The following is a 24408-nucleotide window of genomic DNA, read 5'->3' as shown; positions in this document are numbered from 1 at the left end:
AGTCCTTCCTTAGAAGCAGTGGATCATAAAAATCACCAGGTAGTGATGTTTTCATTTACTTATTTTTATATATATATATATATATATATATATATATATATATATATATATATATTTTTTTTTTAAGTTGATTTTTATAGATAGAGAAGACAGAGAGATAGAAACACTGGGGAATTGAACTGGTGACCTCTTGGTTCCCTGGGTGGATGGATGCTCAACCACTGAGCCCACACCGGCCGGGCAGTGGTGGTGGCGATGTTTCCATGTTTATTTTTGGACTTCAGTGATGCCGATGACTTGCCTGCGAAGACTGGGATTCAGATGCCACTCTCATGCCTGGGCGGCTGCCCTGCTGAAAAAGAGCTCTGTGCTCTGGTCTGTCTGGCCCCGCCTTCGAGGCTGTGTTACCCTGGGCAAGTCATTCTCCCCCAGCACCGTTCCCTTCTCTAAAAGCAAAAGGGCTGGACTTTTTGAAATCCTCCCCTTAGTAAGCGAGCGAGGCCAGCTCAGGCTGTGGCCATAGACGCTGCCCAGACCTCCGTTGTTTCCAGAGACAAAGGCTTGCTCCTTGCCCCCCTCTGTGCGTGCTGTGCCCCTGGCCTCCTTTCCTCGGGGCTCCAGCTCGCCGAGCTGAAGTCCCCATCTGGATGCCGCAGGTCTCCGGGCGGTCAGGGGGACATGGAGATGGAAACCCCGCAGCAGGCTGGGCTCGGGAGTGGCACGTGTCACTCCCACCCCAGTTTCCTGGACCCCAAAGCTCGTCAGAGTGAATGAGGTAGGCAGGGGTGACCCTCTCAGAGGGAAGGCCCTCGGAGAGCAGTAGGAAATATTCGGAACAGGACTCATCACCGCCCACCCTCCCGTCCCCACTGTCCTGTGGTTGGTGCTCAGGGTGTTGGGTCCTTGGGTGGAAGCAGGACCAGAATCAGATCGGAAGGCTTTCCTTTTTTCCTGCCTGTTCCCTGTTTGAGGCACTTCCACTGGACTGGACTTGGGAGGGATATTGGGCTCGTGGGAGGGGTGCGTTCCCGGTTATTAGGGTTCTGTGCTCTCACAGCCCATGCCTTCCAGCGCACTGCATGCAGCTACTGCCAGGGGAGTATTGACAGACCTGCAGGTACGCTGTGGTGGTGTAAGTGCTTAGCTAAATCCCTCAGGTGCGGATTGAAAAGAGAGACTGCGGATCCCAGCAGGACACTGGCAAACGTGGAGGGCGGTAATGGCCTTTTCAAAATCGCAGGGGGAGGGAGGAACACGGAAAAAGACACTTAAGTTCTTGATTGTCTAGAAACGGTCCGGGTCGATGAGACTTCGGAGACTGGTTCATAGAAACCGTCTCATTCCAGCTGTCGTGTTAGCACCGATGGCCAGGAAAACTTTTCTGTCTCACCCACAGAAGCCTGCCTTTCCCCCAGAAACGAATCTCCTCTTCAGAGTCAGGAAAACAAACAAACAAACAAGAAACTGTGAAAGTGGAAAGGCTGCCTTTATTCAGCAGGCATCACGGTGTTCCCCGATTCTTAGAAGGAGGGCGGAGTCCTAGCCTTAAACCCCACATTGGACCTCAGCAGTCAGATGACTTCCAGGCCTTCGAACAGGAACAGGTTTTCCTTGCGAACTTGAGTTGTAAAGAGGGTCCCTCTGGAAAGTTGGCAAACCCTGACTTTCCTGGCATGGGGATCCGGTTTTTTCTTTTCCCCTCCACCCAGAGCTGTTGACAGGGTGGAGTGTACTTCCGTGAAATTGCATGTTTCCAAAATAGGATCCGCTCTGAACATTTTACTGCTGTGAGAATGGAATTGCTGATCAAAAAACGAGCAAAAGCCAAACACGCTAGAAATAGAACCTCAGCTCATAGTCTCTACTTTCGTCTTCATCTAGGATGGAATTAATATACTTTATCAGAGTGCCTTTTGAGCAGAAATGTGGCCAGTGGCTTCCATGGTGGTCCGAATTCCATCCTCATTTCTGCAATCGCATGTAGGGATATTCCCAAGCTCGTGGGGTCATCGCACTGTCATGAATGCTGCTCAGCTTCACTCGTAGTCTGTAGTCTAGGCTGGGGGTCCCCAAACCGTGGTCCGTGAGGTCCGAAAGACTGGCGACCGTTGGTTGAGGCAGCTTCCAGGAAAGAGTGCTAGACTCTGGATCTCCCCCCAACCTTCAGGACCAGGAGCGGTCCTGGTGTTCCCTGCTGGTGAGAAGGCGGTATTCGCTGCTGCTGGGATGGGATGGTTGTGTTACGGAACTTGCTTGTGCATCACAGAAGTGATAGTTGAAGAAGGAATTTGGGATCAGCAGGATGAGAACACTAGATGTATTGTTTTGCTGGATCCTATGGATTCATTAGTTGACGGTCTATTCCCCGCGGCATCAGCCGATCATTTTCTTCTCCGAGGTGAAGCGTAAAAAGGCTATAGCGATGACAGTAATGCCGGGATAGGACCTTTTAAAGTGGTGTACTTGTTGGGCCGAAGCCGGTTTGGCTCAGTGGTAGAGCGTCGGGCTGCGGACTGAAAGATCCCAGGTTCGATTCCGGTCAAGGGCATGTACCTTGGTTGCGGGCACATCCAGGTAGGGGTGTGCAAGAGGCAGCTGGTCGATGATTCTCTCTCATCCATGTTTCTAGCTCTCTATCTCTCTCCCTTCCCCTCTGTTAAAAATCAATAAAATATATTAAAAAAAAAAAAGTGTTGTACTTGTTGGTTCTTAAAAATGGCACCTTTCATAGTGCTGTAGAGGGAGAAAGGCGAGGGCCTTGGTCAGGAGGTGATGAGCGGCCCTGGCTTCTAACCCACGTGGTCACACAGGAAGTGCTCAGTAAGTCTAGGATATTCATGAATGGATTTAGATGTGGACTGGAAGTAACAGTGTCCTTCTGAGGGTGGATCCCGTAAAAGGATTATGAATATTTATTTTTATCTTTATTTAAAATATATTTTATTGATTTTTTACAGAGAGGAAAGGAAAGGGATAGAGAGGTAGAAACATCAATGAGAGAGAAACATCGATCAGCTGCCTCCTGCACACCCCCTCTGGGGATGTGCCCGCAACCAAGGTACATGCCCTTGGACAGGAATTGAACCTGGGACCTTTCAGTCTATCCACTGAGCCAGACTGGTTTCGGCGAATTATGAATATTTTAGCTGAAAGATAGGATGGAAATAGGAAAAATAGGTTGTTTCCTATTAAGTCTTTTTAAAAAGGATTTTTAAAATTAGTTTTTAGAATGAGAGTAAAGGAGAGAGAGAAATATCGATACGAGGCATGATGTTAGCCACCTCTACTGGGGATCTAGCTGCAGCTCAGGCCTATGCCCTGACTAGGATGGAACCGGCAACTCAGTGCACAGGACCACACCCAGCAACCGAGCCCCACTGGCCAGGGCTATGCATTAATTTTGACTAAAAAGGGTTTTTAAAGGTGGCTGATTTGAGCATCGTTTTCCCCCACCAGAGACTGGCATGGTTATCTTTATCCTGTCCTGTAGACCCAGGAGGAAAGGAGCAATAGAGAGCACACTGCAGTGGGCGGGCAGCCTGGTATTCCCTCCCATGGGCATTCAGGCACTGTGTAAGGATACCCCTGTCCAGCGGGGCAACAGCAATGAGCTCTCGATGCTGACTGCTGCTCTCCAGAGGCATTGGGCTTTGGGTCACTCCAGACTTACCTTGACCGCCACGCCAACGTTAGCAAAAAGAGAGAGGATGGTTACCAGGAGCAAAAAGGTTGTCAGCATGCCCTAGCTGGTTTGGCTCCGTGGATAGAGCATAGGCTTGCAGACTGAAGGGGTCTCAGGTTCGATTCCAGTCAAGGTTGCAGGCTCAGTCCCCAGTGGGGGGCATGCAGGAGGCAGTCAATCCGTGATTCTCTCTCATCATTGATGTTTCTGTCTCTCTCTTCCCTCTCACTTCCTCTCTGAAATCAATAAAAAAAAAAAGAAATATTTTTTTAAAAGGTTGTTAGGGTTTGTCAGGAAGTAATGCTAGAGGAGACTGACTGTTGTGGATGTGACTGTGTCCTAAGAGTATGGCCAAAGGAAGCGGGGTCCTGGGAGAAAAAAGGTTTGGGGTGAGGCGATTTCTAAGTGTTGGGGTAATTCTGAGAGTGCAGTTTTACTGGTGAGGAAATCATGCACAGTGTTCGCTGCTGAGAACAGTGGTCTGGTCTGAGGTCTGAGGTTGTGCACGGACACATTCTGTCGGTCTACAGCTGGCTGGTTTGGGGATGTCCTTGGGGTGGGAAGGCTCCGTGTTGCATTCGATTAGATTTTTATGAGCCACACACATGCTGGGCAAGCCTGGCTCCCAGGCCTTTTACCCCGTCCCCTCGCAGAATTCCAAATATTCGGCCCGCTTGTGATCCACCCTTCCCAAACTTCCGAGTTCAAACAAACCATGCGTTCCCAGAACCTTTGCAGGAAGCACGCTGCTGAACGCGCCCCGGCAGCTGTGTTGTCGTGGGCGCCCAGGTGTGGGGGCGCAGATTCCACTCCGGGTCTCGGTGACGGGGCGCTGGCCCTGAGGGCCCAGGAGGGGACGGTTTGATGATGAGAAGGCTCCCGGCCTCTGAATGAACGGGGTGCGGCACCCGCCACATCAAACAAAGATCCGCAGGCCGGGGTCACTTCCCATCTTTCAGAGCGCTGACCTCTACGAGCCTCACCTGCGTAGCCTGCTGTGGACGCAGGGTTTTATATCTAGAGACACCCACGTTAACGGGAATATATCCCAAGTGTGTGTGAGTGTGTGTTATTTTAAGGCGGTTTGTTCCTCTGTTCCCACGCACCAGGTATCAGTATTACCTGCAAGTCAAAAAGGACGTGCTGGAGGGGCGGCTGCGGTGCACGCTGGAGCAGGTGATTCGGCTGGCCGGCTTAGCCGTGCAAGGTAAGAGCCGGGGCTGCCCCCCCCCCCCCCCCCACCATGTGACATCCCACCCTCTGTCTGATGACGATGATGTCGCTGGCCTCTGGGAGGGAAAAGGGACATTGGCTTCCAGATCCCTCAGGGATGCTCCCTTTTCATTCTGAGATAGCGTCCGTTCAAGATGCAGAGGAAGCGATTTTTTGTGGCGGGATGGTGCTGGCTCTCTCAGGGCTGTTTGCAAATGGCTCCTGCTTGTATAATATAATCTCAGGGTTTATTTTATTTTATTTTATTTATTTATTTATTTATTTGTTTATTTATTTATTTTTTAAAATGAAAGAATAGCAGCTCTCCTCCTGCCTTTAATTAAAGCTGCATTTCAGGGTTTGTGGGACCTTTTCTCAGAACCATGGCACTGCCCAGTGCGGTCATGTGTTGTGGCTCAGGGTGGTGGTTGTGTGACTTTCACATCCGTTTCCAGTGTGAGAGCTTTAAACAGCATGGTATAACATCTTCCTCTGCAGTTAAAGAGAGAGATTGGAAATGCTTAGTTGTGACGTGACACTGCAAGCGTGGATCAGACTTCGTTTATCTTTTGACCTACCCCATTAGATTTATCAGAGAGCTATTTTTTACCATCTCTGAGTTGTTACATGTATGTTTACATATACTTATATAACAGATGTTACATAATTTTTTTACATGTATTTCTACTCATTGTTGAGTAATAGCTTATCTTGAGTCATATTAAAAACAAGATAAGGCCCTAGCTGATTTGGCTCAGTGGGTAGAGCATTGGCCTGCAGACTGAAAGGTCCCAGGTTCGATTCCTGCCAAAGGCATGCACCTCAGTTGCAGACTCCTCCTGGCCTGGGCCCTGGTTGGGGTATGTGCAGGAGGCAACCAATTGATGTGTTTCTCTCACATGAATCGATATTTCTGTCTCTCCCTCTGTCTTCCACTCTCTCTAAAAAATCAATGGAAAAATATCATCAGGTGAGGATTAAAAATACCCTCAGGTGAGGATTAACAAGGTAAAAATACATTTTTGGGGAGAAATGTGTTTTCCTTTCAGTCTTTTGGTTTAAATTCAGCGACCGTCCCAATGTCAGCCTGCCCATCCTTGCTGTGCGGGCTGTTGTTTTAGAAGCTGTGAACTGGCCTGCCCATCCCAAACGCTGAGCTGCAGGTGAATCGTTTGGGTTCCGAAGTGTCGGCAGAGGCAGCCTTCCTTGTCTCCTGTCCTTCGGGGTGGTAGCAGGTTAGTGGTGCCTGTTGGCTGCACAGTTGTTACCCTGTGGATGGAAGGACAGAGAACAATCCTGTGTCCCATCTGTCTACTCAAAGACCGGAAAAGGAAGGAACAGTAGCCAGAACAGTGTACCAGAGCAATCGGTTATAACAGAAGATCAGGAAATAATGGAAAAAGACACCCTTCACATGGAGAAGAGAGAGCAGGCCCTGTATGTGCCTTGTCTTCGCATTCCTTTTAAAAAGCTTTCCTTTCTGTTCATTTTCTCCCCTCTTACTCTGTTATGTTGTTGTTAATCCTCACCTGAGCATATTTTTCCACTTTTTTTTTTTTTTTTTAGAGTGGAAGGGATGGGGAGAGACGAAAGAGAGAGAAACTTTCATGTGAGAGAGACACATTGATTGGTTGCCTCCCACCAGGCCTGGGGATCAAGCCTGCAACCCAGGTATGTGCCCTTGACTGGAACCGAACCCAGGACCCTTCACTTCATGGGCCAATGCTCTGTCCATGGAGCCAAACCAGCTAGGGCCCCTCCGCTCACTCTTCAGTCACTGTGCTCAGTGTGGGCTGCCTCGGTTTGTGAAGACCCTGGGGATAGCTCTTGGGCTGAAGGAAGTCGGTGGACCTTCTCTTTGGCAGCTCTTCGTTCTGATGAAAGCTGCTCTGGCTGTGATGTCTGTAAGTCACTCCCCTGAGAGCCTTGCTGGGCAGTTAGAAAGACACCTCGGTAGAGATATATGTCAGCATGAGATATGATAGCTGATGGCCAAACGTGCACACAGGCAGAGCACGAGGTCTTGCTCTGCCGGGAGTCCTCCCCTAGTTGTAATCAGTTACGTGTCTGGGCAGTGCTTCTCCTCTGTGTCCTTCTTTCCCGCTTTGACGCCTTCTAGCCTGCCCCACCCGGGCCTTCTCCACACCATTGTCTGCCTGTGGCTTATGCACATATGTTTGCAAGTTCTTTGGTTGAGGTCTGCCCACCCACCCACCCCTTCCGGGCAGTGCCTCTCGCTGGCCTTCCGTGTGGATCCTGGTGTTCTCTTTCTCTTGTTACCTTGAAGTAACCTGACTACTTCTACCTGATGTTAAATCTTTTACATGAAATTACATTTCATGCTGCTTTCATTCTTTGGAGAGTAAGTGGAATTAGAAGCAAGAGATTTATAGATGCATTTTATTTTAACTTTAGAATAATAGGATCTTATTTTTTATTTAAAAAATCTTTATTGTTGGAAGTATTACATAGCCCCCTCTTTTCCCCTCATGGACCCCTTTTAGCTACCCCTGCCCCCTCGCCCCAGGCCTTCACCACACCATGGTCTGTGCCCATGGCTTATGCACATATGCTTGTAAGTTCTTTGGTTGAGCTCTGCCCACCCACCCATTCCTTCCGGGCAGTGCCTCTTGCTGGCCTTCCGTGTGGATCCTGGCGTTCTCTGTCTCTTGTTACCTTACAGTGATCTGGCTCCACTTCTACCTGATGCTAAATCTTTTTTTTTTTTTTTAATATATTTTATTGATTTTTAACAGAGAAAGGGAGAGAGATAGAGAGCTAGAAACGTCGATGAGAGAGAAACATCGACCAGCTGCCTCTTGCACACCCCTACCAGGGATGTGCCCACAACCAAGGTATCAAACCTGGGACCTTTCAGTCCACAGACTGACGCTCTACCACTGAGCCAAACCGGCTTTGGCCTGATGCTAAATATTTTACATGAAAGGAAATCTCATGCTGCTTTCATTTTTTTTTAATAAGCAAGGGGTTTATAGATTTGTGATACAGGCTCACTGTGTTCCTTTTGCATGGGCTCAGACATAGCACCATGGGATGAAAACAGAACAAAACAGGATTTTTGGCATCTTGAGCCCTCGGAGACGTTCAGTAGGAGGTGTCAGATTTTGCACGGGTGCTTGCCAGCGGGAATTTCCAGCTGCAGATGGACGAGGAGCTAGAGATGGGCTGGGCTCTTCGGTTGCCTGAATGAATGCTGAGTGAGAAAGTCCCCTTGGCACGCATTCTGACGGGCCGTGTTGATGCATATTTAACTAGGAGATAAATATAGGTTTGGGTGTAAGTTTTAAAAATAGCTTAAGAATCACTTTCAGATTCTCCCATTCTTTCTAGAAAGTAGCATAGCAGTGCTCACACGCTGGCATTCGCAGTATTGCTAGGTAAACGTAGCAACAGTATCAAGCACATCTGGGCACTGTTTTTGTTTTTCTGTAATAGTGCAGAAATAGGATGATGGGGGAAGAAAAAATGTGGTGATACGTGTACCCTGTTTTATTCCACCTTAATGTCTTATAAAAAGTGAAATGATTCCCCCTTCTCTTCTTTTCAGCTGATTTTGGAGACTATAACCAGTTTGATTCTCAAGATTTCCTCAGAGAATATGTGCTATTTCCTATGGTAAGTGCAATGCCCTTTTTCGCAATTAATTTTCTACCTTCTCTGGGTGTTTAATACTTTCCTTTGGGAATCTCGTGCTATTGATACACACACACACACACACACACACACACACATTTCCCGGGGAGGAGAGTCCATGAATGTATGAAGCACGGACAAGGTTTATAAAACGATGAACAAGGAAAGATGCCTTTTCTCACCTCCTCAAGGCACTTATCTGCCCTCTCTCCTCGCCCCCCTGGGGTATGAAGTTATACAAGAAACAAGGCCTGTGCTCAGGCAAACCACGGAGTGGTTGAGTCAATCGGGAGTTTGCCAAACCCAAAGCCAAGGCCAAGCGTATTAAAGTACATCAGGGCTTTGTGTGGGGAGACAGGGTTTCATCTTAAGGCATGGGCAGGATTGCAGAGAGGAGGGGAGCAAGGAATGACCTAGGCAGAGACAAGGAGCAGCGGCAGGTGGACAAGAGTCCGCTGGCCAGTCGGACGGTCACTCAGGGGTGCAGGAGGGGACCTGGAGGTGGCAGGTGAGATCCAAGCGTCTGAGGAATGAGACCCCCGCGTGGGCTCCATCCAGGGCCTGCAGAGCCCGCATTTGAGAGCTGCTGGTGTAGCCAGTGAGACGGTTCATGGGAGCAGGTTGGATGAGAACCTGGTGTGTTCCTGGCAAGAGATAGGAAGTAGGTGTGAGCTGGGAAGATAAAACCAAGAAAGGAAAGCAAGAGAGAGAGGTTTTAGAAGTAAAACGGGTAGAACTTGGCTTCTCACCGGTGGTGGCCTCTGGGAGAGAGTCGGGTGTCTGGTGACAAAGGTTTTGGGAGAAGTTAGGCTGCAGTTACTGCCCATCGTCAGGGCACGAGATGGGTTTAAATCACTGGAAGGAAGATGTAGGCAGATGTGGTGAGGGCACCATGAGAGACACAGGGCAGAAGATATGGCCCGGAGGAGGAGAAGCTGTCGGAGGAGGAGAAGCTGACGTCCAGCCCAGGGAATGTGGAAACCAGGGGAGTGACGGCTGAGAGGGGTCCCTAAGGCCGGGGTGACATTCCCAGGATGTGCTGTGATGGGATGTGATGGGCCAGGCCGGTTCTCCCAGGAAGGGTCGGCCGGAGCACGAGCGGAGATGTGAAAAGGGGTTTGCCTGAGCCCTGAGCCCTTGGGAGAGGAGGCCTCGGGGGAGGGGGGCAGGCCGGGTCCCAGGGAAGAGGCCTGAATGCCAGGCCCAGGTGCTGACCTAATTGAGCAGGCCACGGGGGGCCACGGCAGGCTGTAAAAGTCCCGCTTGGTTCCACCAGAGCTTTCAAAGGGAAGGACGCATTCCTCTGGCGGGGGAGGGCCGATGGGATGAATGGCCGCGTTTGATCTGGGAGAGCAACCTGAATTGTCAAACGGCATTTCTGCGGCGGAGAAAAGAACAAAGTTAAGTACACAAGGGCGCTCCACAGGTGTGCGGCTGTGCACGGGCTTGCACGCCGCCGTTTGTCACCGGTGCAGGCCCACCCCTCGGGGAGGCCGGGGCCGGGCGGAGGCCGTGGAGGGAGCACAATAGCGGAGGGTACCTGTGGACGGGTCCTCCTTTCAGAGGAGGAAGCGGAGGCTCAATGGAGCCCCTTTTGATCTTCACTTAACCGTTCTTTATTTTATGCCGTTGCCTCATTGCCTTTTCTCTCGGCGTTTCAAAACTGGGATGGGGTTGCTACTGCTGCTCAATGCCCAGAGGCACGCCCAGAGCCGGGTCTGAGCCACGTGGTGTCTTTGTGACTCCACAGCCTCAAACTGAAAACGGGGAGCCTTGTTTTCCCACCGTAGCCTGGAGTCCGTTCAAGGGACGGCAAAACAGGAAACAGTACGTACATTCACCAGCAAGCGCATGAAAAATAAGAACTGCGAGGCATCCCCTTCATCCTCTCTGAGGTTCCTCACGAGCGTCTGCAGAGCTAAAAGAATTTCCAGGAGATGGCCGTACTGCCATTCTTCAGCTCCCAAAACGCCGAGTGGCCACACCTTCATAATTGAGAGAGTTTTGAGGGGTACCTTTTGGGGTTAGTGTTTCATCGATGCAGAGTTATTAAATTGGAGGTGATCTCTATATAAGAGGTATTTTAGAATCAAGGAGGCTTCCTGCCTCAACATCACCCACAAACCCCCACTCCCACCCCCAGTGTTTGCAGGAGCCCCGGAGGGCCTCATCAGGACACACAGCCCAGCATCCCTTCTGACGACCCTCTGGAGCCCAGAGGAGAGGGGTGCATGTCTGCCCTCCTCGGTGCTGGGAAGGGTGGAGGCAGCTGGCCCCGTAGCTTGAGCCTCCCCAGGCCCCACAAGCTGGAGAATCACTGTCTGTCGGTGTCTCAGGACCCGATTGCCCTGGTCTCCCTGTCTGGGACTCATTCCTCCAGACTTCCTCTCTCCATCGCAGACAAGGCGTCGCTGGTAAATGTTTAACAAGCCGTGTAAACGCTCCCTCCGGTGCTGGGGGGAGCCGGGAAGAGATGTGAGTAATCGGCTCTGACCCCAGGGGAGCTGGCTTACCACCCGTCCTGGGGGCCTGCATTTCAGTAGGTCGGGACACCAGCTGGCAGGCTGCTCAGCTGGTCTCTTCCGGAGTTCTCCTGCGGCATGTTAGCCGTCCAGGCCTGTTGGCTCCCAAGCCTCTATCGAGGAGTTCGGGCTGAGCAGCTGGCTCTGACTTGGTTTGCTGGTGGTGGTGGTGGACAGAAAGGCCAGGCACTGTCCCTTCCTAGCTCAGCTCACTCATCTGCCTTATCCCTGATGGTTAAAAACATGTAAATTCTTAGAAAGCATCCTGTATAATAAAATCCTAATCTGCAAATTGAACAGTGGAACGCCTGGTTTCTATGACGTGCACTGACCACCAGGGGGCAGATGCTCAATGCAGGAGCTGCCCCCTGGTGGCCAGTGCGCTCCCATTGGGCTTGCTGCTCCTTAGCGCTGCCTCGGAGGTGGGAGAGGCTCCAGCCGCCACCGCTGGGCAGCACTAAAAACCCCTCAGGGGATGTCCACTGAGAGGTCCCAAACTAAGAGAGGTCACAGGCCAGGCTGAGAGGACCCCTCACCCCCATCCCCAGTGCATGAATGTCATGCACCAGGCCTCTAGTTTTTAGTAAAAGTGAGTTTGAGAGGGAAGAAGAACGTTCATGAGAAAAAGAGCTATTCCTAGACCCTACAGAGTTTACTTGGCAACCCTAAATGTGTCTTAAAATAGACTAAATTATAATGGAGAGCCACGCTAGAAAAGTAATCAGTCCTGGAAACTAAGCTTTGAGTTGGAAGGTGCAAAGGGGAGATGGAGGAAGGGAGGCAGATGAGGACGCTGGAGGTGCTGGGAGCAGAGGGGTCCGTGACCTTGGCTGCCGTCTGTTTTCCTAGGATTTGGCCCTGGAGGAGGCCGTTCTGGAGGAGCTGACACAGAAGGTGGCCCAAGAGCACAAAGGCCGCAGGTAAGGCTGGAGGGCTGCCCCTGGGCCCAGTGCCAGCCGCTGTTCTGTCCACGGTAGGAAGCTCTGAGTCCCTGCCCCACCCCTGGCCGGAGTCACACAGTTTTATGTCTTCCAGCCTGAGTCAGCGCTGCTCTCAGAGGCGTGTGTAGGCTGGGCTACTTGTCCTCCCTCCCTTTCTCTCTCCTTCTCCTTCTCTCTTTCCCCCTCCTCCCTCCCCTTTGTTTTCTTATCTCTTTCTCCCTTTAAAAAAATATTTTTATTGATTTCAGAAAGTAAGGGCGAGGGAGAGAGATACAGAAACATCAATGGTGAGAGGGAATCATTGATCGGCTGCCTTCTGCATGCTCCTGCTGGGGCCAGGCATGTGCTCTGACCGGGAATAGAACCAGTGAATTCCTGGTTCACAGGTTGTTGCTGAACCACTGAGCCACGCTGGGCTCCTACCTCCCCCTCTCCCCCCGTTTTCTTCCATACCAGCAAGCCTGCAGAGATGTGGAGCTGGTGGTCTGGAGAGTTCCTCTCTGGAGCCTTCCTAAGAGCCTGTTGCCTGGCCTGGGAAGCCTGGTGCTTGCCTGTACTCAGAGGGAAAGTCACTATCCCAAGGGGAGAGGGGGGCACTTGTACAGTAAGGAAGTCCTGAGCGCTGGGGACCAGGGCTCCTGGGAGTGCATTGGGAGCAATGGAAAAGAACGTCCTTCCCTCCCACCTCCGAGGACCCAGGCAGGTCCTAGGGTCTCTCCTCTTGGCCGCTTGGCTCCCAAAATGCCATCCTCATAAACTATTGTGAGTTTTTTCCCCAGGTGGGAGAAAAGCTTGTTTTGAAGCAAGCAGCATTATTCTTAGGAATGTCTGGACTAATTTAATGACTTAGGCTAGTTGTTCTCAACCTTCCTAACGCCGCAACCCCTTAATACATTTCCTCATGTTGTGATGACCCCCAATCATAAAATTATTTTCGTTGCTGCTTCATGACTGTAATTTTGCTACTGCTATGAATCGTAATGTGAATATCTGTGTTTTCTGATGGTCTTAGGCTCTACAGCAGTGATTCTCAAACCTGTGGGTCGCAACCCATGGATTGAGAACTGCTAGCAGGGTCGCCTGAGACCATCGGAAAACAACAGACATTTACATGGCGATTCATAATAGTAGCAAAATTGCGGTTATGAAATAATTTTAGGGTTGGGGTCACCACAACGTGAGGGACTGTATGAAAGGGTCGAGGCCTTAGGAAGGTTGAAAAGCGCCGACGTGGGCTTTTCTAGAGGTGGCGGCTCATCATTGAATGCTTCGCCTTCCTCTTAGGATTCCCTGGTGCACACAGCCCCCCGGGGCATCTGTGAATGCATTACTGAGGGCACCTGCCCTCATGGTGGGGCCGGTGGCGATTGCTCTGCCCAGCACTGCAGCTGAGCCCCAGCGCTGGAATGGGCCCCGGGGAGGGCAGGACCTTCCGCCTTCTGGGTTCGCCCTTAACCGTGTCCTCCTCCCGTGCCTTTTGCCTCCAGTGGGATCCTGCCCGCCGAAGCTGAGCTTCTGTACATCAACGAAGTGGAGCGCTTGGATGGATTCGGGCAGGAAATCTTCCCCGTGAAGGTAGCGTCCGCTGGCCCGGCCTTGCGTCCGTCAGCCTTCCGAGAAGGCCACGGACATTTGGGATCCGGTGTTGCTAGGAGCAGGCAGACGGCGGCCTGGTTTTCTCTCTGCCACGTGGCAGTAGTTGGCAAGTCCGGTTTACTTGACTAAAGCAAAGATTTTTATTTTTGTAACTGGGAGATTTTGATTGGATGGGCTTCAGGAGAAGAACATCTCATGTATAGGGTATGAGTGAATACCAAACACTAGCCCATCCTGCACAGCGAAGGGCGCAAGGCCCAGATCCCGTCTCGCCCCGGGACAGGGAGCAGAGGTGGCGTAGGCCTTGATAAAGACCCGCCCCCTCGGTCTCTTCCCCATCCGTATGCGCTCTCCTCCTCTTAAAGCTGACACCCGTGGTTTCTGGTGTCCTTAATGCACCCATGCTCGCTCTCTCCTGTCCTTGAGAGCCCCCATTGAGGGGGTCCAGTCCCCCTGGTGTTCTCTGGAAACGATGCACAGGAAACTTACAGCATGTCACCTCCTTTGCAAAATAAAAATTAAAAATTAAAATCCACCTCCTGAGTGGGTGTGGTTGTCGGGGGCAGAGGGGAGGGCATGGCGCATGGGTGTTTATCCAGCTGAGCCCATGAGCCAAACGCATTTTCCTCTCTCCGCTGACCAACTTTGCAAAAGACGGAGGTTGTTTTTTTTTTTTTAACCAGAAACCTAAAGCCACTGGCACATTTCAGCAGTTTGGGCGTCGCCTGCCATTTCGGCATAAACATTTCACGCCGGGCTGGCTCCGCCGGCTGTGTCCTAAGTGCTCCGTGCGTAGAACGGAGTGGGGTGGCCGCAGCTTGTGGAGAGGCTAATGGCTCTTCTTTGGGTTTGTTTAATTTTCTTGTGCTTCTCTCCTGGCCGCCCTTCGTAGGGCTGGAATCCATTTTCCTCGCCATAATGCCTCAGACGCCATCTGCCTCCCGCTTACATCTCAGCAGCCCGTAGAGAGTCATGACGTTTGGGGTCCCGGACATAGAGTACCCCGTTCTCCACTCCTAGAAAGCTGACTTCCAGTCCCTCCCTGCAGGGCGGGGGTTTGGCCGTGGTGGTCATTTGCTTGTTTTGTTTTTTGTGCTTCTGACTTGTGGGAGGAAGGGAGGGGCAGCGGGGATAGCGTGTGAAATCCACTGTGCTTGGTTCTGATGCACTTTCTAGTATGTTCCTCAGAGGGACCCTGGGCCTTACCCTGTGCGGGCAGACAGGCACTGCTGACTCACTGCCCGTGGGCGTCAACGAGCCAGGCTTCTTTTTCCTCTTTCCTAACCTTCTCCTCCCCCCACGTATCTGTTCCTGACTAAGGGGACCACCTACACACCCCGGGATTCCTGGCAGCCCGGTGCAGGGGTGATGGGCGGGCCAGTGGGACTGGGGAGGGGTGGGGGAGTGGGGGCGGGATGTGGTCAGCGCCGAGACAGTGGAAAAGCAAACAGGACAGCATGCAGGGCCGGACTGTGGGGAGGCAGCCCCTTTGGGTTAGCCCAGGTCCTACTGACCAAGTAAAGTATAAAACCCTGTGGTGGAGTCCTCGGGGAGGACATTTCCATTTAGCGAGGGCTTTTCCATGACTGGTTCCTTACAGATTCTCCGGGCTGGAGGAGGGTGAGTTCCGTTCCCAGCAGGTCTGCCCGCCTCTCACAGACACAGGTGTGGCGGCTGCCTCAGTGGCTCCTGCACAGTCAGAGCACATGGCCTGGGGAGGGTGCTCGGGAGTGAGTCAGAGTCTGGAGCCTTGGGCCTTGGGGAAGTTCAAGGTCGAGCCCTGCGGTTCTGCCCAGTACAGTGTGCCCAGTGCTGGTGCCTCAGGCGTCGGTTCTGAGATTTTCCCACCCGGTGGTCTGCTATTCCTGTGTCCCCGGCCCCACCAGGCTCTGGCCGATCTGCTGGCAGAGTGCCCAGAGCTGCTTTCCCCAGGATTTTCCTTCTTCCTCCCACCTCCACTTCATCTGCCTTCTTCTCCCACACATTCTCCTGCCGTACAGCTTCCCTCTTTGTGTCTCATAATGACAAGGCCCCCTTTTCCCTCCCATTTCTTTCTCTCCCGACTCTTTCTGCTTTGGCCGCCAGCAGGGTCTCTCACCTTTCTCCATCCCTGTTGGAAGACTCCTATCCAGTGTTCGAGTTGGTGGGCGGGTTGAGAAGAGATCCCTGGGAGGGGACTCGGGGCCAAGCCACAGGCCTCTTCCTTGTTCACAAAGCTCTCAGCCAGCGTTGAGCATCCCACGCTGGACCGTGAATAGATAGTGAAGCATCCCACCCTGCCTGATGCCCTCATAGGAACCCCAGTAGCCAACTCGATGAGAGCGGAGCCTAGAAGACAGATTCTGTAGGGCGAAGAACCCCCCGCCCCAAATACCATCCTGTCACACACACACACACACACACACACACACACACGTATTACCTCTTTATAGGAATAGATTGCTTTTAAAAAGGAACATTCAGAAAATAAAATATCTCTCAGAAATTAAAAGTGTGACATCAGACGGAAAATGTAATAGGTTAGAAGGTAAAATGAAGGAACTCTCACCAAAAAGCAAAGTAATGGGACGGGGGCCGCAGAGGATAAAAGGAGAGGGCCAGCGCAGGGTGTCCAACATCTGGATAACAGGAATTCTACAGGGAGTAAACAGAGGAAGCAGGAAGTAATAGTTCGAGAAAACATCCTAGAACCTACGAACGTGAGGTTCTGAAGTAAAAAGCCAAGCTTAGTGGGTCCATATAAGACACACAATAGGGCTTTCATTGTTGTGAGTTGGTGCCTCTAAGGGAGAGGAAGCGGTGGGTCCATCCAGGCCTGCTGTTGGCTTCTTTTAAACAAGCTCTAAAGAATATTCAGTATATTAATATTCAGTTCTTCCAACTGTGTGCATATATAACCGCATGTACGTAATGTGCATATATTGTAGAATCCAGCTATGTGCATGTAAGGTTATAGTTTAAAAAACAGAAACCAAGGTACACATAGATACTCATAGGTGTTCACAAAAGAGAACATCTCAACTGCCAACAAACCTGAGAAAACCCTAAAATTATTTTAAGCAGGGAAGGCGTCGTGACAAATTGAGAAAAACAGATACCTCATACGTTAGGATGTGCGGTGGGGCGCATCCCTTCAGGATCTAGTTGCCTGATTGCCATGATGCTGCTGCGACTCATTTTTATTTATGGGCGAGAAACAGGGTGTGGCCCTCACGGGCTGCTGAGGCCCAGGGCTGGGAGCCGCGGGACCGCTAGGCATGTGTCTCATCACCACTGTCTTTCCTTGGCCTCCTGCAGGACAATCATGGGAACAGTGTGCACCTGGGCATTTTCTTCATGGGGATTTTCGTGAGAAACAGAATTGGAAGACAAGCAGTGATACACAGGTAGTTCTGTTCGCCTTCTCCCCCCCTTCCCCCTTCCACCCTTTGTCCTTCGTTTCATTGAGGAACTAGGCAAAAACCCACGACATGGAAAAGTTATACAAGTGATTGAATCCCAGTGTGGATCAGAGTTGGGCTCTTCCTCACTCAGTTAAGATCAGCCTTCTTTGGGATTTCAGTTGGTTATGGGGAACTTAGCTCCCTTTTCCTGGAGGCCTGCTTGGGAGCGGGGGCTGGCGGCGGGGGAAGGCCTTCTTCCCAGCTGACCCAGGAAGTGCATCGATGAACCCCACTGACTTGGGAGAATGGGAACTAAACTCTATGAGCCTGTTTGGAGACAGGCTTTCCTGTTGTCTCTTGCTGATTCCCTTTGCTGGAATCTCCACGACCAGTCATTCCATTCAGACCGGCTTCTTCTCCTTGTCTTGGCCACAGAGCGCTCACTGGTTAGTTTCTAGGTTCACAAAGGAGGGTTAGTTGCGAAGGAATATTTGGAAAAAGCAACCAATCTGTGACACACTAAGGGACGTTGGAATTTTTTGCCATTTTGGCCCTCTGACTCCTTTTCCATGTAACATGCGTAGAACTAATACAGGGGTGTGTCCGAGTGTCCCCTCAGTCACATGCCAGTGAGCTTGCTTTGTACCCAGGCCCGTAGATCCCATGTGGTGTCAACAGTCTAACACAAGCACATGCTCGCTTTTATGTACAAGGGAATGCCTGTGGCCTGCTATTTTTTGGAAGAACAGCTTTCCCGTGTGTGCACCTGGCAGGCAGAGCTGCACATTAGGGTAGAGAATCTTAGAGGGAAATACGTAGAGAATAAATATTCTATTGAATCCCTGGAGGTAAGCCGGGGCCAGCCACCTACTCTCTGGGTCAGCGGTTGCTGCAGGTCATTTTGGGACACTTTTCCTACCAAAGGCTCCCTAGTAGGCTTTTTTTGTCCCTCTAAGTCTCACGCTGCCATTACTTTTGTTCTTTATTTTCTCTTGCTATTTGATTAGAGACATCATTGAAGCGTGAGAAGGGAGAGAGATCTTGGGGGCTACTGAGTAAATTTGATTTCTGGATATGCTTAGTCAACCCCATACACCGACGAGAAATTATAAATCAATTGAGTAAAATATAGCAATACTGTATGGGCAGAGTTGCGACTATAACATTTTACGCATATCTAAAGCTTTCCAGGTGTTTTGTCCCACACAGTCCTCCATTGCATGAGAGAATAAATGCTCTATTGAACTGGAAACTTTCCAATACTTGCCGAGTGCTCACTTCAAGATAGTGGTGCTGAGTTCTCCATAGCTAAATCAGTGCTTTTTATTTATTTTTTTCCCCCTTGAGCCTGGAGAAGTAGACAAGTCTTGCCTTACAGCTAGCGAGGTTAAATAGAAGAAAATAGCAACTTGAAAGTTGGCTGGTCACGAGCCACACACAGGATGTGTTCAGTCTCCTTGGGAACTGCTTCCAAACCTCTTCCTTTAGCTTTTATCACAACACTCCTCACAAGGGGGAAACTTATTTCTGCCATAATGCCACACAAGTCATGCCATAGGCGAAGTCATATGGTGGAGTGAGGAGTAGATTTGGAGTTTTGGCAGTGGACTTGAAGGAATGGAGCCAGAGGAAATCAAATACTCTTCTCCCTAGAGACCTTCACTGGGAAGCGTCTAGCTTTGTGTCCAGGTAGATGTGATCCGATGGGATGGGATGGTAGGTTGACAGACATCTGTGCTGGGCACTTGGAGCCGGTATGGCCCCAGCAGTTGTACACAAACACAGTTGGCACTGGTGTCATGGAAAGGTGATTGGAGGAACCTCTGAAAGCTCCAGGTATAGAAGTCACCCATCCCTGGTGAGCAGTGAGTGTGGCGAAGTCATGCACTCGCGTGCGTCTAAATTGCCTCATCACCGAAGTAGAAGCAATAATCCCTGCCTTGTCACCGTAGAGAGTTGATCAAGGAACCATACTCTGTACAGATGGACGGCAATTTTATTACTTTCAATGTTTTCAGCAAACATGTAGTGCATGCTGTGTGCCAGGTACGCGGCTCCGTGCTTGGAATACAGAGATGCGGAAAGCAGAATCTACCCGGGGCATGGAGCTTATGGTCAAGTTTGGTTTCGTCAGGGAGCTAGTCACAGAAGTAAGCGGTCATGATGCAACGTGGTAACTGGTAGAGGGCGACACCAGGCTCTTTCCCAGCATGTGGGTGGTTGGGGTGAGGAAGGGCTGCCTGAGAGAAGGCGACTCCTGAGCTGAGTTACATGGATCATCCAGGCAGAGGGGGAAAGCTGACGAGGAAAAGCCCAATGGAGAGCAGTCAGTGGGGAGGGATTCTAGGTTGGGGCACCGGGGGAAGGGTAGACAGTAGTGAGAGCCAGTTAGAAATGGGCGCTGAGTAGAATGGGAAGCAGTAGCTTGCCCTCCCTTGTCTGGTGGTTAGTTCTGTGTATCACGCTTTATATAAGGTCTCCACGTGGAAAGAGAAGGATCGTGTGCGTGTCGTTCACAGAAATGTCGGCACATTGGATACTCACCTCCCAGGCATGCTTTCTAGGTGATGTATCAGTAATGACAGTGCATGACGTGTACATGACAGCACAGAATTCACGTGGATTTTTCGCCTAGATTCCGGAACATTGTCCTTTCCAATAATGTGCTCCTCCATCATTTAAATCCAGGATCGCGGGGAATCCTTTGTCAATTTGGAACTGGGAATAACAAGGCAGCAGAAGTCGCTTACAAATGTCCCCTCCACTAGACAATGTATCTAGATATTGTTTGCATAGGATTTTTTTAAATTTTTAAATTATTTTTTAGCTATTTCAATAGATTCGTATTGCATTTTCTGTCCTTTCCGCCTTGAGAGAAGGAACAGTTTGCTTTTGAAAATATAGCTCAGTCATCCTTTACAAAACCAGCCAGTGGCCCGCTCGTGAGGATTCGTAAATGCACGGGCTGCCCTAACCCTAACCCTAACCCTAACCCTAACCCTAACCCAACGCGGTTGCCTTTGCTCTGTCCAGGTGGAACGACATGGGGAACATCACGCACAACAAGTCGACCATCCTGGTGGAGCTCATCAACAAGGAGGAGACGGTGCTCTTCCACACGGTAAGCACGACGCATGAAGGCGGGGTCCGGCCGGCCGCTTGGCCCCGTGCCTTCTCAACTCACAGTGTCCTTCCTTTGCTCTCCGTACCTTGAGCGAATAAATAAATGTTCTGTTGAACCGAGACGTCCTGCCCTGACCCAGTGCTGTCATTGCTCACTCCAGGATAATGGTGGTGATTTCACATCCAAAACGCCCGCTTTCCAAGCTGAGGTTTAACTCGGATTGGGGTTCCTCCCCCCCACCTCCTGTGTGATGGATCGCATTGTCTGTCTGGCGGGCCACGTTCCTCAGCACTCTGGTGACAGCCCTCATCAAGCAACCTCCGAGCGATGGCCCTTCCGCTGAGGGCCTTCTCCAGAGCAAGGGCTGTTCGTGCAGCCTCCCGCCTCTCATTTAGTGATGCTTGGTGCTCATTCCACGCTCTGCCTTCCTTCCTTCATTTTTATTTTTATTTATTTTTAAAAATATATTTTCATTGATTTCAGAGAGGAAGGGAGAGGGAGCAAGAGATAAAAACATCAGTGATGAGAAGGAATCGTTGACTGGCTGCCTCTTGCACGCCCCCTATTGGGAACTGAGCCCACAACCCAGGGATATGCCCTTGACCGGAATCCAATCTGGGGCCTTTCAGTCCATAGGCAGATGCTCTATCCACTGAGCCAAACCTGCTAGGGCCGTTTATTCATTTTTTTTAAAGCACTTAGTTTGGTATGATGTGAAGACATGCCAGTTTATCACCGCGACCCAAAGGCTGTGGGCATAAAGGGTTCTTTAGCAGACAGTCTTGTCTTGCTGTTCTTTGACTGGCTTCGTGCCTATGGCTGCCACTCAATCGCAGCATGTTGGTGTGTGGCTCGGGGTGTTACTTTGTGATTGACAGGAAGGGAGGAAAGGGATGTGTCCCTGCTTAGGGAATGCTTGTCAAATGCTCATATAATCAAAGGGACATTTACTTATTTTTCTCTGTCTTTCCCAAGGACGATATTGAAAACGCCAAGTACATCTCCCGGCTGTTTGCCACACGGCACAAGTTTTACAAGCAAAACAAGATCTGCACCGAGTAAGTAAACGTCCCGTCTGCCCTCTGGACGGATGGCCTGGCCCGGCTAAAATGCCTGTGCGCTTTGGAGGAGGTTGCAGGTGGCTTTTCCCGTTCCCTCTCTTCCCCTCGTTCCTCATAGAAGCCAAAGGAGGGCCCGAGAGCACTCTAATGATGAGGACTGTGCGGGGTAGTTAGTGCCTGTGCCTGGGGAGCAAATCGTTCACAAATTGACTGCGAGTGCCGGACTGCCTGGCCGGCCCGGCGCACGGCTGCCATTAGTGCCTTCCCGACCTCTGCGATGGGTTTGGAGGAGCCGAGCTGGTCCCAATTTGCCGGGGCGCCCCTCCGTGCCGGGCGCGGGGGAGGTTCAGAAGCGTGGGGCCCGGGGACAGGCCCGCTTGAAAGAGAAGACGCGCCTGTCATCCTCAGCCCCGTCTCGCCGGCACAGTTGGGCAACCCCGCGCGTGCCTGCGGGTCATGCCATCTCCCCGGAAACGAGGGGCCGGGTAATTAGAGGAGGGCCTAGAGGACGCTAATGGATGTCACCCGCCCGCCCGCCTGTGTGCATGCGTTTTACATTTAATTTGGAAATAAGGATGATAAAGGGGAGAGTCTGATGAGGGAACTTGAAGGTGACCTGACCTCGGGTACCGCGTGCTGGGGCTCGCACGCTCGCGTTGCCTTTGCCTGGACTGCCTTCAAAAGGCAGAGTACGTCTGGGGTTGGGGCGCCCGACGTGTTTAATTTTGTCTCAAAGGACGTGAGGGATGTAAATGCAAGAGGAGGACTGCCTTCCACGGCCCCGGTGGCCACATCTCCGAGGGGGCGCGTGTGGTCCTGACGCAGCGGCTGCTGATGAGCGTGTTTTTTTAGTGTTTTTTTTTTAGAAGCATATCGCTGGGGCCTGCAGACTCTTTTTCTCTGCAGTTGCTGCCATTGGCCACTGTCAGGGCTGGAAGTGTAGTGGGTAGTGGGTAGTATCAGGTCTGCCAGCCAAAGATGGCAAATGTAAGTCAGAGGAGCGTTGACCAAGGAGCGGCAACGTCAGCAGCCAGAGATACCACCTCCCAGCCACATGCGTACACACACTCCTCTGGGGCTGGGAATCCCCCCTCGTTCTTTCTTGGCAGTTCTTTGCTGTTGCCGTTCATTCTTTGGCATTAACAAGAGTCCTGTGGTCAGCTTCTGCGGGGTGAAGGAAAAATCACGTGGAGAAGTGAATTCTCTTCTGTAATAAAATTCTGGCCTGACCATTTTCTCAGCAGGCGGATTCACTATAAAATGTGCTGATTGTATTTCTTTTGTGGTCTTCTCTTAGGATATAGGCAAACATCACGTATCAGACTGAAAGCGAAAGAAATTATACTTTCCTTTTCTACTTTTGTTAATGACCATTCCTTCCTTCTTCCTAACCAGTTATGGGAGGTTCCTCACTTCATAGCTGATAAAAATTGGGACTCTCTTAAAAGTTACACCCCCCCCACCTCCCCCACCCCCCCACCTACACAGTATATTTTGAATACAGTTGTTGCCGAGTCTCACCCCGGGACATCCCTCTCCACTCTCTGACTTCTAAAAGACCGCCATTGGTATATTTTCCTCTCTCACAGTTACTGCTTGTCACCTCTGATACAGCCTAGAGAGCGGTTCCCATGTTTCTTGACTTTGGGGATGAAAAAATGTAGAGCGGAGAGAGAGAAGGTTCGAATAATAATGAATTTGGCCAGTTAAATAAAGCCCAATATTACTCTATTGTTTCCATCATTTCATTAAAAACTCATCACCAAAATGGTAGGAAAAATGAAATTTCAGAATAAGGAGAGTGCTTTAAATTGAAGAATTTTAGCTTGATGGCCAACTCTACATGTCCTGTTTTTTGTGTGTGGTTTGTTTTTGTTTGTTTTTGTTTTTTGCTTTTAATGAATTGCATTTTTCATTAAGGACATGGAAACTGTAATTCTGGAATTTGGGATTTGTTTCTCAAAGGCATCTTTTCCATTTCTTAAGAGTTTGATGATATTCTTAGTCCCTGCTCATTTTTAGTCTACATTAAAAAAAAAAAAATCATGTTGAGTCTCAGTCTGGAAAGGATCTCTGACTAGAGGAATATTTGCAATACGTATGATCTTAATGAAAAAATACCTTCACACCTCAAAAATATTTTGGATTTTTATTTTTTTTACTTTACTGATAGTATTTAAAAATATTTTTATTCTTTTTTATTTTGAAAGACTTTACACATACACAAAGGGACAAAAAATACAATGGCTGCTTTTTGTATTTCCTTCATCATGTTTCTTTAGAAATAAGCCTTATTCTTCTAGCAGTGCTTTGTAAAACTGTTTGTAAAAGTACATTATGTTCCAAACATTTTGAAAATACAGAAACGAATAAAAATGGGAATTGTAATTGTTTTTAGTTTTACCACCCAGAGATAATATTGATGTTTTGCCGTGAATCTTACCATCTTTTCCCTTTTCTCCCTCTCTTGTCTGTCTTGTATCTAGGAAATAATAACCCTTCTTTACATCTTTTTATGTAGACAATCAAATTCCCCACCCCCCATCAGACGCCAGCCCACCTGGAGCCGATCCTCTCTGGTATGTATAAAATATTCAGCAATCGAAAGTAGTCAGTGTGCTGGGGATAAAGGGTCCTTTTGTTGCTAATTTGAGAGGCGAGGTGATGAGGGCATTATGACCAGGTGAGGTCAGGCGAGAATGCAGAAGGGTGTAAGTCTTCCGAGTAGGTGTGACGTGTATCCGTTTTACCTCATTGTGCCTATGATGTCCGTCCTTTCTCTAAGTGAGGCTGAAGGTTGAGCCCCTTGAGGAAGTCTTATTCAGAGGAATGAGACCGTGTTCCTTAAGCATGTAACCTACTGTTTCAACCCGCTTGTTCTCATCAGTTGTTTTATCACCGTTTTTGCTTGTTACATGTAGCATGCCTTCAGATATCAGCTCCACAAGTTCTTCTGTATTTATTGCCATAAATAGAGCTTAATAAACTAATCAGAAAATGCTTTTCAACTTTTTTTTTTTTTTTACTAGTTTTTTTTTTTTTTTAAAGAGAGAGAGGAAGGAAGAGAGACGGAGACAGAGAGAGAGGGAGAGAGAGAAACATTGATGTGAAAGAGAAGCATCGATTGATTGCTTCCCACACATGCCCTGACTGGGAATTGAACCAGAAACCTGGTTATGTGCCCTGACTGGGAATCGAACCCACCACCTTTTGGTGCATTAGACGATATTCTG

General features: G+C 50.0%; 1 protein-coding gene across 5 annotated transcripts in view; it reads left to right on the top strand.

The window, feature by feature from the left end:
* PTPN14 (protein tyrosine phosphatase non-receptor type 14) overlaps nt 1-24408 on the top strand; it is a 137812-nt gene that overhangs the window by 89983 nt on the left and 23421 nt on the right. For 4 of the 5 annotated variants that reach the window (XM_036441842.2, XM_036441844.2, XM_036441845.2 and 1 more), the window contains 8 exons: nt 4792-4889; nt 8463-8530; nt 11920-11990; nt 13499-13586; nt 16905-16993; nt 20024-20111; nt 21090-21172; nt 23697-23754. In XM_036441842.2, the coding sequence (XP_036297735.1) occupies nt 4792-4889; nt 8463-8530; nt 11920-11990; nt 13499-13586; nt 16905-16993; nt 20024-20111; nt 21090-21172; nt 23697-23754 (643 nt within the window). Of the gene's footprint in view, nt 1-4791; nt 4890-8462; nt 8531-10928; nt 11024-11919; nt 11991-13498; nt 13587-16904; nt 16994-20023; nt 20112-21089; nt 21173-23696; nt 23755-24408 lie in introns of those variants that run through there. The other variant, XM_045583132.1, reaches the window with a different exon arrangement.

This window comes from Pipistrellus kuhlii, unplaced genomic scaffold, assembly GCF_014108245.1.
Source record: "Pipistrellus kuhlii isolate mPipKuh1 unplaced genomic scaffold, mPipKuh1.p scaffold_m20_p_18, whole genome shotgun sequence".
Classification (NCBI taxonomy): Eukaryota; Metazoa; Chordata; class Mammalia; order Chiroptera; family Vespertilionidae; genus Pipistrellus; species Pipistrellus kuhlii.
The sequence above is the reverse complement of the archived record's forward strand: the minus strand, read 5'-3'. Positions and strand labels throughout refer to the sequence as shown.